Below are 19664 nucleotides of genomic sequence, written 5' to 3' on the forward strand. Positions count from 1 at the left end.
CATGCTGCAAAAACAGACTGTTGACTCCAATTTGTGAAAATTTCATAACGTAAAAATATCTGGCATTACTGTATATTAATTATGTTCATCATGCTGTGTTTTGATTGTTTGATGGATGGTCCTTATATTACCCAAGGATAAATCTCTTAGCTCGTCATAGGACTCAGGTTGCTCCAAAACAAAATTAGAATACTCTGATTCACAGGGTATGAAGTTTGCATGCTGCTTGGCCTTTTCCTCATTTTTACCTCCACCAATGAAGGAGGTTATGTTTTTGTTTGTTTGTTTGTTTGTTTGTTTGTTTGTTTCTTTGTCTCTTTGTCTCTTTGTCTGTCTGTGTGCAAAATAATTCACAAAGTTGCAAATGAATTTGGATGAAACTTACAGGAAGAGTTGATAATGACCCAAGAAACAGATGGTTGAATTTTGGTCATCGGGGAATTTTTATGAATTTTTAAAGGATTTTAAAAAAATCTTTTGGTAAATGGGGTCAATGTACTTGGGAGTTCAAGATGCGTGTATTTGAGGTTTCATACGCGTAGTAAGGCACATGCTCTGCTCAAGCGAGGTGCTGCGCAGCCGAAAGCTGATGATGTAAACAAAAGGCGTCTATATTGGAAAATTGGGTGATTTTCAGCATGTGTGTATGATATGGGTGGAAATGAGCTGCTTGCCGTAGGTCTGCACTCTCCAAGTGCTTTTCTCGTTTTTTAATCTAGTTGTTTTATTTGACCAAATTGTTAATTGTGCTAGAAGGGTATCATGTTTTTCACTTTATTACCAGAAGTTTTCCAGCCAATGTTTTTGATAGATTTTTCACGGCATATTCACTTGGAAAGATGTCACTACGGGTATATTATTGACATGATTATCACTTTGATACACTATAAGTGCAATGTATGAACATCTCTTGGAAATAAACTTTTTTTCTTGGACTTTATAATATGCTTTGTTTATATATTTGCATGCATATATTTGCATATTTCTTTATATAGGTGTTAACAACAAGGAAAGAAAAACTATGTCTACAAACACTGATGTTTTCATGGAAAAGTATGAAAATCAATATTTCTCTTTGCATGGTCAGAAGGAGGAAATAAAATTTTTATCAACAGATGAACGAAAAAAAAAAACAACTTCCTGATATGATTGGAATTTGTGTCGAAATATGCGCATAACCAATGTTTGTCATCGTGGTCATTTCCTGATTGCCGTATCTTCCCAGTTCTCGCTGATGAGTGCTCAAAGTAGGTCTCCTTGTATGTTCTCCTGCTTTGTTATGTTTCTCAAGAGGAATATGATATATTAATAAGCATGTAAAGTTCTGCTCATGTGCTATGATAATTGCATTTGTGCCTTCCTGTGGTAGGATTCTTTAATATAGCAAAGGAATGAAAAATCACACATATATTTTGTTCATTTTCACCCAGTGACCCTAAATGAAAGCATGGGGAACAAAATCTACTTATTTGTCTGTTTATTTTCATTGTATTCGAAGTAAAAATCACTTTTTCGAAGCAGGGTATTTCTGGATCCCCAACCTGTTGCTGCACAATCTAGATTTTGAGGTTATTCTGCTATGTTCTGCAAATGACTTTTTGAGTCTACCTAATCATAATCACATTTATCTAAAGAGTTTGTTCGCAAAAACCGATAAGTCCATATTAGCCAAATGGAGATAATTTCGATTAAAGGTCAAGAAAAATAAAGAGAATAATAAGAAAATTTTTGCTTCTTTTGACCATAGCTTCAAAAATGTATCTTAAATATGTAATGACCAATATATCATTTAAAAGGTATTATTTTGTACTTTATGACAGAGACCGTACTTCAAAATCTTCAAAAATGGACTTATTGGTTTTTGCAAACAAACTCTTCATTTAAGTCAGTTGATATGCGTATCATGTATATCCTTATCTATCTATCTATCTATCTATCTATCTATCTATCTATCTATCTTTATCTATCTATCTATCTATCTATCTATTTATCTATTTGTGTGTGGTGTAGATGCAGGTACATACAGTTACAAACAACTAACAGAATTTAGAAAGGTTGCAAAGATTTATGCATTGATGGTGTTGTGGGTGTTATTTCATCATATATCTGTGTATCTGCTTTGAATGTGTCCAAATGCAAAGCCAGTGTGATTTTGAACAGGTAGTATTGAGATGGTTAAAGGGATGAAAAGTAAGAGATGAATCATATTTCATCAAACTGATTCATGATATAATGTGGAATGGGGATGACTGCCATACATATGCTTAATTAAGCATATTGTCTATGTGCAAATGCTTTAAAGCTCAACTGTACATTTAAAAACTCCCATCAATGTCAGGACTTCAAAAAAATGAAGTGAAAGAGTTATCAGGCAACAGTCAAAATGTCTGCGCTTGCAAACATATTGATATATTTCACATTTTTGCAATAGTTGAAAGCCTATTAGTTATATACACATTGTAACTAACAAAGATATGTTATGTTTTTCTATATCTTTTTTCAAACTGTCTTGTGGAAGACATCTTTTTCTGCTCTGTCATCAACATTATGGACATAAAATGCAAACTTCCCACTTACCAATCTCAGTATCTTTCAGGCAAATTGCAATGACAATTTGACAACCCTTTTATGTGTAATCTCTAGGAATCCAATTTCAGACTTGCATGTTTGCCTTTCAAGAGCCCATACTTTGATTAGTATAAATGATTGTCTACAGATCGTGTGTTGCTGAGGTGTAGAAAAAGACATGGATACCATGCTATCCTATGTTCAATTTTAACTTATTACTTGCTGGTTCAATGTTAATCATGTACTACAATCCATGGGGCATTTCTATCTTCCATACATGTAGGTAATGGGGTTAACTGCCTTGTGTGTGTGTGTTGTTGTTTTTTTTAACCTGTTTCTCATTCATTATTACATTCCTAACACACGCCTTAATAGATGAACTTGACGAGGGACAATTTTGATATTTAACCAGGTGTAGAAAGTGGAAGTTTGGGTGAATATTTGCTTTGAAAATATGTCCGGTCGAAGGGGATAAAGCTTAGGGGAAGTGCTGAACCCCACCTATCCTGCAGCCTTCTTCATCTTTTTCCTTCTTCCTTTTTTCTTTTCTCTATTTTCTCTCTCTCTCTCTTTTTTTAAATGTATGTGTGTTTGGTTATCTCTGTGGTCATTCAAGAAAGAAACAACAACAGGAAATATCATTCGATCCGACGCAATGAGCATCCTCTGTGATACGAGATTCCTCGTGTGCGTACGCCTGAAATCCAAACGTGATTGCATCCTTTGTGCATTGTGCGTGCCGCAATTGCTCGCTCACTCACATGATACTGACAACATATATGATTATGAAGTTCAAAATTCAATTCAATTCAGATGAAATTCTATTTCCAATGATGATTTCATGGCATGATTCTCCCTTCAAGAATACATGACAGAAAGGATGTGCTTCCATGTCGAGAATCACTTTGAATGATGAAAATAATGACATAACAAAACAAATAAGGTGTATTTATTTTCAATGGCATTGATGAACAAGACAAGTAATGTCTGTGGAAGTAAGATCAATAGGCCAAGATATCACTGTTTAATGTGGTTTAGCTTCTTGTTGTTGTGGGTTTTTTTTAAGAAAAGAGAAACACCAACTCTTAATTCATCATCCCATATACTAATATTTGTGTTGGTATACTTGGTATGTAACTAGTCATTTAATGTAAAATGCTTGAAAGTTCACCTTTTACTCAAAGTCATGATAATATTATTGTATATATGTTGTTTTCTGAATTTCATGTCTCAAATTACTCATTTTTCTCTTCTTAATCTCAAAAGACTTGGTGTACTTTGGCTGGTCGTTAGATTCCAGTATAAATAAAGTTTGTTACATATGCATTTTATCAATCTTTCATTATATCTTTTTAAGAATTAAAGATTGAAATGGATATGTCTCAGGACATATTTGTGATTTCTTCTGATTTGCTCTAGCAGGATAGTGAAGATGTTACATATCGAGTGTTAGGTTTTGTAGTTATGATTCAATTTCATGGAATGGTGAAATAAAATACCCTGGTGTAGATGACCTGTTCATATCATTGATATCGTAGACTTAAAGAAAAAAGTAAGCTCAGTTTCATGAGATGAAATTTCATTCCATCTACCCCAATCCCCCCTTCCCTTACCTCTTAATTTAGACTTTGATTATGATGTTGAATTAGGAAAGGTGGAATCTGTGCAAGTTTTGAAAGTCTTTTTGAGAGTGTCTATTCCTTAACTCTAATATTCTTTCAAATAAAAAGAGGCTACCAGCACTGCCTTCAACTTTCTTAGACCGGGAGAAAAATTTATGAGTCAGTTGTGGTAGAAGCTTATGAATACTCGGCATTTTAGAGAGGAAAAAAAAAAAAAGAAGATAACTCATACTTGTATGACAATTGCTCATAAATACTGAAGTTTGATTGTATGGAATCTGATGATTGTTGCAAAGACAGGTTTACTTTAAATTCAAAAGATTACTGTTCATTTATTTTTCTGACAGCTGTTCTTTTTTTTTGTATTGGATTTCAGACATGGAGTCAAATTTCTTTGACTGAATGTTTTACTAAAGTGTGGATTTTAAGCTGCCTACAAAAAAAAGTATGTTGCAATGTCTCTTGCTTATTCTTGGGCTTATGATATGATGTTTATATTCCTCTGGAACTTCCAGATTTGGATTGTTTTGCTCATCAAATCTGAATGCGATGCAGAGATATGAAAAAAAAAGATGATAAGCAGGACAGGTGATGTTTGTTTCAACGTAACTAAGGGAGCATTGTCCTGTATTGTTTTGTATCGTGATTTTGTTTTTTATTTTTGTGGTGCATCAGAAGATGCCCTCTGTGCCAACAATGCATACTGCAAACTTTGTTGTTTGGAGCAGGCTGCTATAAACAAGCATATAAACTTTAATGGGCGTTTCTACAAGAGTTAAGTTGGAGTTCATGAGTGCCGCTTGTTTGTTTGACGCAAACAGGAATTCTCTGACAGAATGCCAGCAGTCGTATCTTCCCCTTCTGACCTGCCGTTGTAACTTATCCCTCCATGCATCAAACTTTTCCCCCAATTCATTTAGAAGCAAACAAAAGAAGATTCTTTTTGTTGTTTTTTCTTTCCACATAATTTGGTTCTGTTTTGTTTTTTCCCCCAAAGTTTTAGGGATGATTCCAAAAGCCTGGCAATAACCGATACCATTAGGAAGTCAACAACTTTTCTTACCGACCCACAGGATATCCTCTGTAGCTAAAACCACATGGAAGTGACGTTGTCCCATCACCTGGTCCGTGGGCGGAAGTTAGCACCTCACCTGGTGATGATGGGGGTCAAAAAAAGAATGGGGGGGGGGGGGAGAGACCAGTGCATTTAATCAGTTAAGATGTAAGTGTGTTCAATCGACAATTTCCTATTTGGCGTGTTCCACTTTCAAATGGGAAGTAGCCTCATTCTTTCACATTCCTTCCAAACTTCTACAAGAGTGTCACGAGTTATTAGTGTCACTTTTACCTGTGGGGCGGTGTTTGGCAAATTTGGATGTAGGAACAACAAACATCCTGTTCTCATCATTGCGAAGAGAAGGTGTCTCCCCCTTTTTATGTTGGTATCTTATTTGTCACAGAAAATTCCTTGTATATGAAGAGTTTGTTTGCAAAAACCGATAAGTCCATATTTGCCAAATGGAGATATTTGCGATTAAAGGTCATGAAGAATAAAGAGAATAATAAGAAAATTTTTGCTTCTTTTGACTATAACTTCAAAAATGTACTTGTTTATGTAGTGACCAATATATCATTTAAAAGGTATTATTTTGTACTTTATGACAGAGACCATACTTCAAAACCTTCAACAACAACAAAAAAAATCGGTTTTTGCGAACAAACTCTTCATATTGTCCCAACTGAGTGATCGGTTGGTTGGTTGGTTGGTTGGTTGATTGATTGATTGATTGATTGATTGATTTATTGATTGATTGGTTGGTTGGTTGATTGATTGATTGATTGATTGATTGATTGATTGATTGATTGATTGATTGATTGATTGATTGATTGATTGATTGATCGATCGATCGAGTGATTACTCAATAGAAATGGATTGATTGATTAGTTGCTTGATTGATTGATTGATTGACTGACTGATTGATTTGATGGATGGCTAGAGTCTGTCTCTGTATAAGATGAGGTAGCATGTAATACATTAATCACAACTATGTTTATACAGATCAAGTTAATGAATTACCACAAAACAGGACATACTTCTATGTTTGTGCCATTGGATTCTATTTTTCCCCTCCCAGCATCCCCATTGTGCGTTCTCCACAAAGCAGTAGAGCACATTATCTTCACCATGAAACCTCACAAATATACATGGAATACATCCCTTCACTTACCTCTGAGTGATTGTAAGGTCTACTACCCTTAAAGGGATGGTATAGTATCGATTGAGGTGAGGATTCAGCTTTTAATGTATTGCGAGTTGCTTAGAAACCACTTTAATATTGGCATCAATCTTAGTGATAACCAATATCTAAAATCTTTTTGACTCATTAGAACTTGATGGTGTGTACATCTGTGTCAAGTATCATTTTTGCTATTTGAGCTTGTCTTCTGTACTTCTTTTTCTATGACAAATGTATTGGCACTCATTTGGCAGAAAACAAAATACAGTAAAACAATTTGTTTGTTGAGATTCATTATTTCTATCACTAAAGTATGTGCAGGTCATGATCGGCAACAATATCTAATGAAACTCTATCTCTATACTGTACTTAAACTCTGATACAATGCACTCCAAGCCAAACAAATGAAGGGTTTGTTTGCAAAAACCGATAAGTCCATTTTTGAAGATTTTGAAGCACGATCTTTGTCGTAAAGTACAAAGTAATACCTTTTAAATGATATATTGGTCACTACATATAAAGGTATATTTTTGAAGTTATGGTCAAAAGAAGCAAAAATTTTCTTGTTATTCTCTCTATTTTTCTTGACCTTTAATCGCAAATATCTCCATTTGGCAAATATGGACTTATCGGTTTTTGCAAACAAACTCTTCAAATATCTACACAAACTTGATTACCCAGCACACCAAAGAACATTTTGTTTCATTTTATTCATTTATTTATTTTCTTATTGTTATCATTATTATTATTTTTTTTTTGGGGGGGGGGATTATGATTAAAACAGTAGAGATTACAGTGGCCTATAATCGTCATTGTAACTGGGGCGTGGTGCCCTGCATAGAGTTAGATAAAAGTTAAGATTTTTTTTTTTTTTTTAATCCAGGTCTGGCAGCAATTCCATACCTTTTCACTCCAAGCAAAGCCAATTTTGGCTCAACTTCAAAGTGATTAGTGCGATCTCGGGGAGTATTTGGTGTCATGAGGAACATGTGCTTAAAGAAAGAGAGGGAAACAAAAGGAATGAAAGAAAGGAAAAAAGGAAAGTCCCTCCAATTTTGGCGTTGGCACCACTCAATTTTGGTCATCTCCCGCTGCTCTCGTGCCTGCGGACCCGTCTGTGGAATGGAGAGTTTATTTTCATTCACCTTGAATCCTCTCATCTCATCCTTTATCCTCATTCTTTGACCTTTCATCATATTCTTTTTCTTCTTCTTTTTCTTCTTCTTCTTCTTCTTCTTCTTCTCCTTCTTCTGCTACTAACTACTTCTTCTTCTTTTTGTTCTATTACTACTACTACTACTACTTCTTCTTCGTCTTTTACTAGTACTACTACTTCTTATTCTTCTTCTTCTTCTACTTCTACAACTACCTCTACTACTTATTATTATCATTCTTCTACTGTAACACTTCTTCTATTTGCACTCTCTCTCTCTCTCTCTCATTCACTGCTTCTGCCTAGTTGCGATATTTGGGCATCTCTCATTTAGTCTATCCTAGTGGAAGGAGCAAATTATTTTGTTTTCTTGTTTTCTTCTTCTTCTTTTGATTGCTGCCATGAAACAACTATTTCACGATGTGACATTGAAGCAGCTATTTTGGTCATATGACAATTTTAAGCTTTCTTGGAAGTCAACTTTAAACATTGTAAGCATGCTCTGACTCACAAATATACACCTGCCTGTACGCACATCGCAATCAACACAATTTTGACTCAGTACGACTCGATGCTTTCTCTAGTGTCATGTATTTACAATATTGATATTCTGATACTGTAATCCCTTGAATTCATTTATGCTCACCTGTGTCTTAAATGCCTACATGTATTTTATGTATTTACTGATGTGCAAGCATGCATACAAACAAAGCAGAATTCTCATAGAAATTGACAATGAAATGAAAATGAGTCGAATGTAAAACCCAGAATATCACTTATCGTGAATTTGCATGAAGGCGCTTGCTAAACTTGTCTTCATTTCACGGAGAGACTGTTGCAATCACAAGGAAAATTTCTGACTGTGTTTTGAGTCCCAGGGAATAAAATGCTTTCTTTCGTGCGCAAAGCAAACAAGGACTGTTATCTCAGCGATACCTCAGACATGTAACCATGGCAACCGTTTCATAGACGTCCACTCATACCGGATGAAATTTTCCTCAGGCTACATTACTGTCTGAAAAGCTGCAGTTCTCTTAATTTTGCAGGACATTTTTTTGTGTGTGTCTTTCTACGTTATCTGCATTATTGGTTTCACCAAAGTTCGTCCGAACTGAATACAATTTTGAAGCAAAGTAATAGTGAGCAAGACATAGATATGACCATCAATTGGTTGGGTGACGGCAGAATTTATCAAAATGCTGTGATAGATGTTCTTCTTCTTGTAATCATAAATGTTTCTGCTGTATCTCAATACCTGCATCGATAAAAAGAGTGTACTTTAACCAGTTGATGACAAATTTGTAATCTTTAAGGGCTACCTGTAGATGGTGTAAGAGATCAAAGCAATGTCTATTTGTGTTGAACCAGTTATCAATCGTTCTTGTTGTCAAGTTCACTGGCTATATTTCAACTTTAATTTCTCACTTGAATGCTTGTCATTGCTTTCCACTGAATGCATTATCCATCGCAAATTAATTTTTCTGTCTCCAGAGAGCAAAAAAAAAATCTATTGAAATCATGAGAAACTTGTAATCTTTCAGGCAGACTTATTTATGGTTATGAGAGCTCCAATATGCAAATGTTTCCATGAGCAATCTAAGTTGCCATGTTTCAACTTTCATTTCAGAGTGAGAAGCTTATTGGAACATTATTGTACAACAATTTGAATCATGGAATCAGTGTGGTACACAGTATTTCATACTTGGATAGAATGATTAGAGCAAAGCATGTATATACTTTGCAATATATAGTAGAGTTGTTGGTGCATATTTCTTATTTTTGTTCCATTCTTGAATTATGATTCATTCCGAAGTGATGCCGTGACAACCAACGCGGAGAAATCACGCCTCACTCACTCCATGTTCTTTCCTCCACCCTTGTGCCGGAGGCGCTTGCGTTTGTGCGTCATTACGAGCACGTTGAAAACTCTGTCATGAACATGGATTGCATGTTGACCAGCTAGTCAAGCAGTACAAAGTCTTCCATCAAAATGATACTTTGTGGATTGTAACAAAAATTAATAACCTTGGCAGTATTACGATGTCCTCGTGAAAGACTCTGCTGAAAATGTACCTGGCTGTATAATGTAGAGAAACTTGATATCAGCCGTCATCACTTTCCTCTGTTAACATTGTAAACATCAGGTCAAGTTATTATAAAATCGCCTCATTTGATTTGCACATATAGTTTCAAATTATAGATGCATGAGTTGGTCAAGACGACAAATTAGGTGATCCTTTAAAGCATGAAATGAGATTGCTTTCGATGGCATAACATTTCAGTAGCTGAAAGAAGGATATTAGTAAGTCATGCCTATTGTCATTTCAACAAAATTGAATGCCATGGAGATAAAACATAAAATGTTTTTTTTTTATTGCAACGTTTACTTTGATTTTGTCAGAGTGATGATGTCAGCAAAATTTAAAAAAAAATCGAAGTCATAATCTTCTCTGATAAGAAAGATATTATGCTACGAAATTATTCATTTGACATGTTCTAAATGTGTGCAAAATCAAGGGTCAATTGGGTATTTATTTCCTAAGATACAGAAAAAAAAAGATTTTTGACATTTGAGCCTCATTTTCATAGCCAAGGTGGCATCCAAGTGAGAAGGTGCTATCTTTTGAAATGATTCATTTGAAATGGTATAAATGTATGTAAAATATTTGGACAATAGGATAAATTGTTCCTGAGCTGTTGCAGAAATGTGGCATGAATAAATTAGAAAAATTGACTGCCACAGAGAACATATATAGAACATAGTGGAACATAGATGACATGAAAATTTATCAAATTTTGCCAAAGTTATTTCAATTGATGTTCTTGAATATCTTCAAAATGACAAATCATGTAATTCAATTGAAAGACAATTTCATTATCTATAACATACTGAAATTTGGGTGAAAGTCAGTGAAGGATAATTGAGCTATGCTCAAGTGTATTTGAAATTTATTGATTAGTGGAAAAATGAGCAAAGAAAATGGGATTCCATCAAAATAATTGCATTATTTGAATTTACTGATGTCACAACATTGTGTGTGTGTTTTTTTTCAGCCTTAATGACCCATCAAATCATATCTATAACTCGTCAGCATTTATAATATCTGTCAAAAAATGAGAGAGGAAATTTTATTTTTATGTGTTGAGTTTCTTTGTCATTTTCTGGTTCATTGATTTTCAATTTTGGATTACAAAAAAATTCAAAAGTGATTTTTCACATTGTAATTTCAACATTTTTTTTTGCTATACTTGTTTTCTGTTTTGTTACAATACTGAAAAACCAGAAACATTCCTGTGCATGAAACTTTGTGAAGCTTGCTTCTAAGTAGGTTCCATCATATTTCTTTAGCATTCATTCTCAGATTCCAACTTTCATAGATCAACCACTATGTTCTATATATTTGCAATACTATATATATATGCCTCCTAGCTGGATATCATGTATTATTTAATTTTGTTATATTTGGTATATTTTTTTTTTCATAGAGAAATATGAAAATAAATTGAAATTGAATTGAAATTGAATTGAAATGGAATTGAAATTGAATTGGATTGAATTTGTGAGAAGCCAAGATTCATGAAAGTGAAATGCAAGGGAAAGTTGCTGTCTACACAATGCATTGAATGCCGGTGCCAATTTGTGTAAGTTCCATGCCGCAAATGAGTCTGGTTTAACAGTAATAGTGATTTTCATATTGCAGTTTCAATATTATATTTGTTATGTTTATGTATTCTGATTTGTATTTTACGTTTTCCAAAGTTATGCCCTGATACAGGACAAACTTCTAACCATATTTTTCCACCTCTCTCCTCTCTTTCTCTCTCTTATCGCTTTCGCCCGGTCATGCACAGCCAAGCCTATCCACACATTTTGCCCACCCCGTCGGCGCAGGGCGGGAACTTCCCTCCGATCGGCTCCCAGACGCAGGCCGGCACGTTTGGGTCGCAGAACGCCTCCAGTTACCCCTACTCGGCCCAGACGGGTCAGTCGCCGTATGGGATTGTAGGACAGACCATGTCGTACGGTGAGCACTCCATCATCAGATCTGCTGGGACTGGGGGAAGGGGGGGGGGGGAGGGGTGATGGGGAGAGGAGAAGAAGGCGGTGTGAGAAGAACGAAAGCAGACAAATATGTTTTGATTAACTACCAGGATGTCTGCGATAAAAAGTGGGTCTTTTTCTGTTTTGTTTTGCTCTTTTGTATTTGTGATTGATTATTCAAACATCAATAAAGGGCATATTCCAAGGCAAGTTTTGTTAGACATGATGCAATGTTTTCTATGCAGGGTTTAACTTGAAGAATACTGTAAACCCTGTAGCAGTTTGTCAGTAGAAAGTATGCAAAAGAATATATCTTTATATTGTTGACAGAAAAATATTATAGCATTTCAATCAAATTCCTAGTAGCCAAATGACCATAAAAGATGGTATTAGGAATAAAAAAAGGGCACAGATTATAGGAATGACTAAGATTTCAGTTATATATGTCAGGAGGCATAAGAAAGAAAATGAAAGAAAGAAATGATATTACATCCATTATACATACACCAAAGGAGTATTTAAGAAAGTGGTTATATGCATGTATCTGTTCATATATGCTACTTGTGTTTTTGTATATTATTTAATTTGTGCTTGTGCATGCATGCTCTCTGTGTTACGTGTACATATATGTGTAAACAGTGTGTGTTCCTGCATGTGATGTAGATTACACTATACTTGTGGGAACATGGCATGGTAACGTGTATAGTGTACCAGATGCACCTCTCAAAAGTTGAAAGTCTGTAGAAAATAGATTCTGAAGAAGAACTTGTGACAACCGAATCACATACTTCTGTGCCTCTAAGAAATATTGTGCCCTCAGTCACTCTTAAATAGAATTACTTCACTCAATTAACCCGTTGAGGACAGGCTGATTTTGCTACAACACGCATTTCCTGTAGACACTTGCCTGAGTATACTCGGGATTTGTCCTCAACGAGTTAAAGGACAAGTTCACATTCATAGACATGTGGGTTGAGTGAATGCAGCAATATTGATAGAACACATCAGTGAAAGTTTGAGGAAAATCGGACAATCCATTCAAAAGTTATGAATTTTTGAAGTTTCTGCTCAGTCACGGCTGGATGAAAAGACTACTATAGCTTGTGATGTCACATGTGTACAACGTTATAAAGAAAGAATAAAGAAAATTCAACATATTTCCATTTTTCTCGCATAACAAAAGAACACTCGACTTCTCTCTTTCAGAAGGCAGGGGAAATGATATTACCCTTAACATATGTCAGTAACAAGTCGAAGAAATTTGCACTTTATTCAAAAAGTAAAGTTTTGTGAAATTCTCTTTTTATATTCCTTATATCGTTGTACGCATGTGACATCATACACTGCAGTAGTCTTCTTATTCAGCAGTGACTGCGCAGATACTTTAAAAATTCATAACTTTCGAACGGATTGTCCGATTTCCCCCAAACTTTCACTGATGTCTTCTACTAATATTGCTGCATTCTCGCAATCCTTATGTATATGAAGGTGGGCTTATCCTTTAAGGGAGCCCCATTGCACTTTATATTCTACAAGGGGAACGAGAGGCGGGTTCTGATACCGGTATTCAAAGCCAGAGGGGTAGCAGGTTGGTCTCCAATGAATCCTTGGAAGTACATGTATCCTACTCTCTGACTTGAATGTCTGCTTTAATTAATAGCTCCATGTTTAACCCATTGAGGACCAGATGATTTTGCTATAATACACACCTCCCATGAACCCCTGCCCAAGTATAAATACTTGGGACTAGTCTCCAATAGTCTAAGATAAGAATGGCAGTCAGAGAGTTTAAGATCTGTAGAGGTTCTTTTAGAGAAAAAGGGACAAGGAACAAAACAAAATGAAAGAGTAGGGAAAAGATGATGACATAGAAGATGGAGTAGAATAAGGAACAGAAAGATGATGGTGATGGTGATGGTGGTAAGGTGATTAACCCGTTGGGAATGAGTCCTGAGTATACTCGGGCAGGTGTCTGTGGGAAATGCGTGTTGTAGCAAAATCAGTCCATCCTCACCGGGTTAAGAAATTAAAAGGAAGAGAAGAAGAAGAAGAAGAAAAACAGAAGGAAAAGAAGACCAAGTAAAATGAAGAAGAAGCAAATGGAGTAGAGATCGAGGGATGGGGGTGCCTTGGGGATGTGTTGTTGATGAAAGTGGCACAGAAAAAGGAGAGGCAGCAGGATTGGGGACGGACCGGGAGAAATGCACGAGCTGAAGTTACACGAAGTCAGGTGCTGTGGACAAGAGAAGCCAAATGAACCCAAGAGATTAAAGAATGAGGATAACAAGAAATAAATGAGATAAGATAGCCAAAAAAAAAAAGGAGAAAAAAAGGAGAGGTATAGATACTGGAATGAGAAGACACACAAAAATAGAAGAAGATTGCAAATCGAGATCTCCGATAATCATTCAGTATCATGTTAGACCGTTTCCGCGGTAACGGATACCGGTCTTGTGTCATCTGAACCTCAGACTCCTAGCGTGGTCATCATCTTCATTAATGGTGCAATTAGCTGCATAAGGCAAAGGATCTTTTTTTTTTTTTTTTAACTCTCTCTCTTGTTTAAGTTTGTTCTGCAGCAGAAGAAAAAAAAATGAGTAAAAATCGGACAGCTGGCAGGACAGGCACAAGAAGAAATGAAGCTGCTCTTGCTGGGGCTGGACATAATTGTAGAAAATTGCTTGTATCATTCTACAACTTGTTGGGTTTCTGCAAGCCATTGCTCTGTTATTTTTTGTTTTGTTTTGTTTGGTTTTGTTTGTTTTTTTTTTTTTTGGGGGGGGGGGAGGGGGGATTGGGAAATGAGAGTATTTGATGATGGTACAAGGGTTCACCAAAAGTTTCCACAATGTAAAAAACCCCCACAAAAACATCAGTTGCGAGTAAAACTGACCCAACTGTGTATTTCATCCTCAAAACTCATCCACAAGAAGAATATGAGGACATCATATCTTTGTTGTTGTTATTGTTGATATCAAGACAGATCAACCAAGTGCCAAAACCCTGCTAATTCAAAGGCCTCACAAGAATATGAGCACGTCATATCTATGTTTTTGATGTCATTGTTTATATCAATACAGATCCATCAACTGAAAAAAAAGAGAAGAGACCTTTTTTTTTTTTTTTTTAAACTGCCTCAATGCCAAATAGTTCCTGTACTGTAGGACTGCCTGTATACATGTAGTGATAAAGTTTTATGGAAATTTTCCTTTGTCAATTTACTTGTACACTGTAATATAGGCAAGCCTGGCACGTGTAGTCAAGGTATTTGCAATGATAAAAGAAATACACTTTTCTGAGTTGTAGGTCACTTTTTTCTTTTTGGTATGACTAGTAATATACTACAGCAGTTCATACTCTAAAAAGTCACATAGTTCCTTTTCTCAACTTTATCTTGTACATTCAACTTACACATCACTATTCTCCCATTTTTGCATTCTCATACTTCTGATGTGATGTGTGCAATGTTTGAAAAAAAAAAATTGCTTTAACTCTGTTGGGCAAGAATGATTCTGCATAAAATATATGGCTGCTGTCATTTATAGAATGAATGATGATGTACTATGCATTCATTGTGCACAATTTTTCCCCCAATTTTTTTGACAAAAAAAAGTTTTTGTCATTTCTTCTACCATACTTCTTGTTGGCAAATATCTTTTTTGTTCTTTTGTTCTTGTTTTCTTTGCCCCTAAGTCACAAAATAACATTCTATCACTTTCTTCATTCATAATCATGTCCATATTTAGAAATGCTCTCTGTCTTTCTATTTGATTCAATTTTCTTTCAAGCCTTTTGTCATCGTCAGCATTCTCCCACACTCTTCACATCTCTCTCTCTGACTGCCCATTATATGTTTCTCTTCTTTCTTAGCTTCTATCTCATTTTTCCTCCCTTCCCTTCATCCATCTGTATTGATTTCTCTTTCTCCTTGACAACTGAACACCCATCATCCTTGTCCTTGTTCTGGTAATCTTCCATTCATCTATTCTTCTTTCCTTACTCTCTTTAATATTTCATTTACTAAATCTTTCTCTCTCTCTCTATCTCTATCTCTCTATGTATGTATCTATCTATCTCTTCTCTATATATATATCTATCTCTCTTTTTTTTTTTCTCTCTCTTTTTTTTCTCTCTCTCTATATATAGGGTTTTTATCACATATATGTTTTATATATATATATCTTTTTCTCTTTTTCTATCCATCTATCTCTCTCTCTATATATATATATCTATCTATGTCTCTACCTCTCTATGTGTTTAATCCTCTCTGTCCATCTGCCATATCTATCTATTTTCCTGATTGTCATAGCTCTGGTTATATTCAGGACTAACTGCTCATGGAGCGCTGATCATCCAATCCGATATACCTTTTGCCGCAACGGATTCCCCGTGCGTGTTCCATGTACAGTGTACGTGTTCACTCGCTTGCTGGATGAATCAGATCTCTCGCGGAGCATGTTCTGTCCGCGGACGACGGCGGGGTGTTTACCCAGCTCTTATCTGGCCGTCGTTTCGGTCAGAGCTATCAAACCGCAAATGAAGAGGGGGGTAGAGTTTGGAGAAGAGAACAAGTGACAGAGAAGAAGGGGAAAAAAAATCAATGAGACCGAGATGGCACATTTCTGTGTGTGTTGGCTGACAAATATCGTCACTATCTAATTCGTGCGGTGTATCTGCCGCTTCTTATTTCTCATGGGGGCTTTTCGCGATTTTCTGCGCTGTTGCTACTCCCCCCTCACACCTTTACAAAATGGACATTATCATATGGAATGTTGGTGGTGAATTGGCAAGCACAAAACTCGGCAAAGGATATATGTATATTTTATTTGAATGAGAAATATATCAAGAAGTCTCTGAATTATGTGTTTCTTTCTTTTGTTAATCACTTGTATATTTGGGCTGTGATTTTTTTTTTTTTTGGGGGGGGGGGGGTGTTTGCAGCTTATATTGAAAAAGAAAAACTTGATAAACATACAGAAATATATGGAAAATATCAGATGTTGCTTTCCAAGTTCAAAACTAGTCAAGCTAATAATTTCATCTGTATGCAAACTTGTATTACGGGGACTGTTTGTAAACGTGTGCATACAGGATTTAGAGCCATTGAAAAATAGTTAAAATGAGAATGTGATTTTTATGGAAGTACTCAGAAAAATAATAATTTTGTTTTTAAATGAATACATGCACATAAAGCCGCACACATGTTCACCTACATTAATCATGGAGGTCAAGGTTTCTGCCCCGTCTTAATGACCACCTTAAGGACCGCATAATTTCTACCTCTCTTTCTTCTCTGCTCACCCCCCCCCCCCCCTCCTTTTCTCACCCCTCCTTTCTCAATGCCACAAGATTTGCCTACCAGCATCTCTGCGCCTGTAGCGAGCACCCTTTGCTTTTTTTTAAAACTCTACCTACCTGTAACTCCGGCTTGGGTGACCCCCTTGCCAGCTGTTTTCTCACACTTCGGCTCTCCAGTCTATGCAATTTCTTTTTTTCCCCCCCTTTTTTTTTTTAAGGAAGGTCAAAAAAGGAGGGTACTTGGATGACTTGAAATTCCCCTTTCAATGTATGAAGTCCTGATAGAGTCATGTGGTTATCATACCAGGACTTTATGTGGGGGTGTTTAAGAGTTGTTGTTGTTGTTGTTTTTTTTCCTAATTCTTCCTATATCGTCTTTGTAAAACAAGAAACCCACGAGTGTGTTGGTTCTTTTGAAACATTCATAAACGTGTCAATCACACCCATTTTATGAAAAAGAAATGGAGAAAGAATGGCTGTGGGCTATCGTCAATTTGCGAAGCAAAACACGTTTGTGTAGCGTGTAAAACTAGTAATTAGATGGAAAAAGCAGAACACTGAACTAGATATTGCTGTATGTTAATATGGTTGTCTGTGCTGCATGATGGAAAAAACAAGCATTTGTGTGGGGTTTTTTTTTTCTAGTTCTGCACAGAAAAAAAGAATTTCTTCATATTTGATGGCAGACAGATTCAGAATCTGAGCTGAAATTTTGCATTTGCCAACCCTTTCAGGTCGATTATTGGATTAGGGTTCTTGATTTAACTGACTTGGTTAGATATACTTGATAAATTCTTTTTTTCTCAGTCTTAAAAAAAAAGAATAGAAAGAAAAATTTATTACTTTTAAAAACTCATTGTCACTTCATTTTTTCTTTGATATCTCGTTTAAATAGTTTCTGTAATGAGAATCAGTGATTATTTGATGGTTTATTTAGTAGAATCATCCTTGCAGCCACTAAAGCTACATTATTATTGTTATTATTATCATTATTATTATTATTATTATTATTATTATTATTATTATTATTATTATCATTATCATTAGTAATGTTATTATTATTATTATTATTATCATTATCATTAGTAATGTTATTATTATTATTATTATTGTTATCATAATCATCATCATCATCATCATCATCATCATCGTCATTGTCATTTTTATTATTATTATATATTTACAAAACTTGTCTGTACTAATATATCGCAAAGACATAGAATCAAAACCCATTACAACACAAAATAACCAGGCAGTCGAAATTCAGTGATAATAAATATTTCTAATGAAATAGCAAAATTAGTATAAATGGGAATGAACACCAATGACACCACAATGTTACCCACATAAAACCCTTACAATTACGATATTAATAACAGTAACATCATTTCATATTTATTTTAGACATTATTCAGACTTGTAGTCACTAGGATGTATCAAAATTAGTACGTGAGACTAGAATACCGAGAAATGTATATCTGATGAATGTGTCATTGTGTTTAATGACCATGTGAAGTTAAGCTTTAACTTTCTATAGTACAAATCAATATGTGTGACTGTTAAAACAGATGTGATTTTTATGTATTAACCCACAATGTGAAAGCAATTGTAAATACTGTCCTGTACCAGTGCGTCCATTTTGCATGCGTGTGTGTTGTTCTTGTGTCTTCTGGTCTTGTGGATTGGAGCGCATCTCGCGACATCTTGCACCAGAACTCTCCCTCATCTTCCAAATCGAGGCCTTTCCTCAGATTGATGGTTTGAAAAAAAAAGATTTAAAAAGAACACATTTCTGGTGAATTAATGCAGTGTGGTAGCTCTTTTTAGGAAAATCACTCCATTTCTCCAGCTTCGATTTTGCCACCTCGCATTCATTCGTATAAGGTGGTTTTGCTTTTAAGTCCGTGATTTCATATTTTCATCTACAACATACTGCATCCATTACCACTCTAATAGCCTCAAATGAACTGAAAATGCCCTTTAAAAATGAAAATGAAATGGGAAGAAGATTGAGACCAAAAATTCACAGAAAATGCATCATAATCCTCATTTTTCTCTCGTCTATTTAGCAGGCACAAAGTCATTAAAGGCAGACCCAGGGACGATACCGGGTCAGGGGTCGTACCTGAGTACATATGGTTCGGCGAGTTTCGTTGGGACGCCGCAGGCCGGACAAAGCTCGTATTACGGCATGCAAGGTAAATTCTACTCACCTCATTTATTTCGTATAACACTGCCGAACAATTTCAAGCATGCCAATTTGATGCGAGATTTATAAACAAAAGAGAGAGTAAAGTATGATTTCTGTAAGTTTACTTCTTACCCACACAATTTAAAAAAAAAAAAAAAAAGTTGACCAATGACATCAAAAAGGGAATGGAGACAGATACAGTGCATAACATACAACCGTGATTCCCATGCATAGTTTTAGAACGATTTAATCAAAACACCTTCCGAAAGTAAAGCAGGAAGTATGGGCATCACCCGGCCGAAGTTTTTAATTGCTGCAGTTATTTTAATACTTTGATCATACGGCTTTCCTCCTTCAATCTTCAAATGGAAAATATGGAGTGATGAATGATATTACACTGAGCCCTGTTTAACCCATTGAGGATGAATCCCGAGTATTCTCGGGCAGGTGTCTATAAATGGGAAGTGCGTGTTGTAGCAAAATCAGTCCATCCTAAATGGGTTAAGATGATGAAGAGTTCTGGTGATCAGTGTAAATTCCCATGTTTATTCGT

General features: G+C 35.5%; 1 protein-coding gene across 1 annotated transcript in view; it reads left to right on the top strand.

The window, feature by feature from the left end:
* The window catches only part of LOC140234361 (protein phosphatase EYA1-like), a 414338-nt gene that overhangs the window by 319505 nt on the left and 75169 nt on the right, over window positions 1-19664 (top strand). Inside the window, exons 5-6 of the mRNA XM_072314419.1 lie at window positions 11433-11605; window positions 18990-19118. Coding sequence (XP_072170520.1) covers window positions 11433-11605; window positions 18990-19118 — 302 coding nt within the window. The remainder of the gene's footprint in view (window positions 1-11432; window positions 11606-18989; window positions 19119-19664) is intronic.

Source organism: Diadema setosum, chromosome 10 (genome assembly GCF_964275005.1).
Source record: "Diadema setosum chromosome 10, eeDiaSeto1, whole genome shotgun sequence".
NCBI lineage: Eukaryota > Metazoa > Echinodermata > Echinoidea > Diadematoida > Diadematidae > Diadema > Diadema setosum.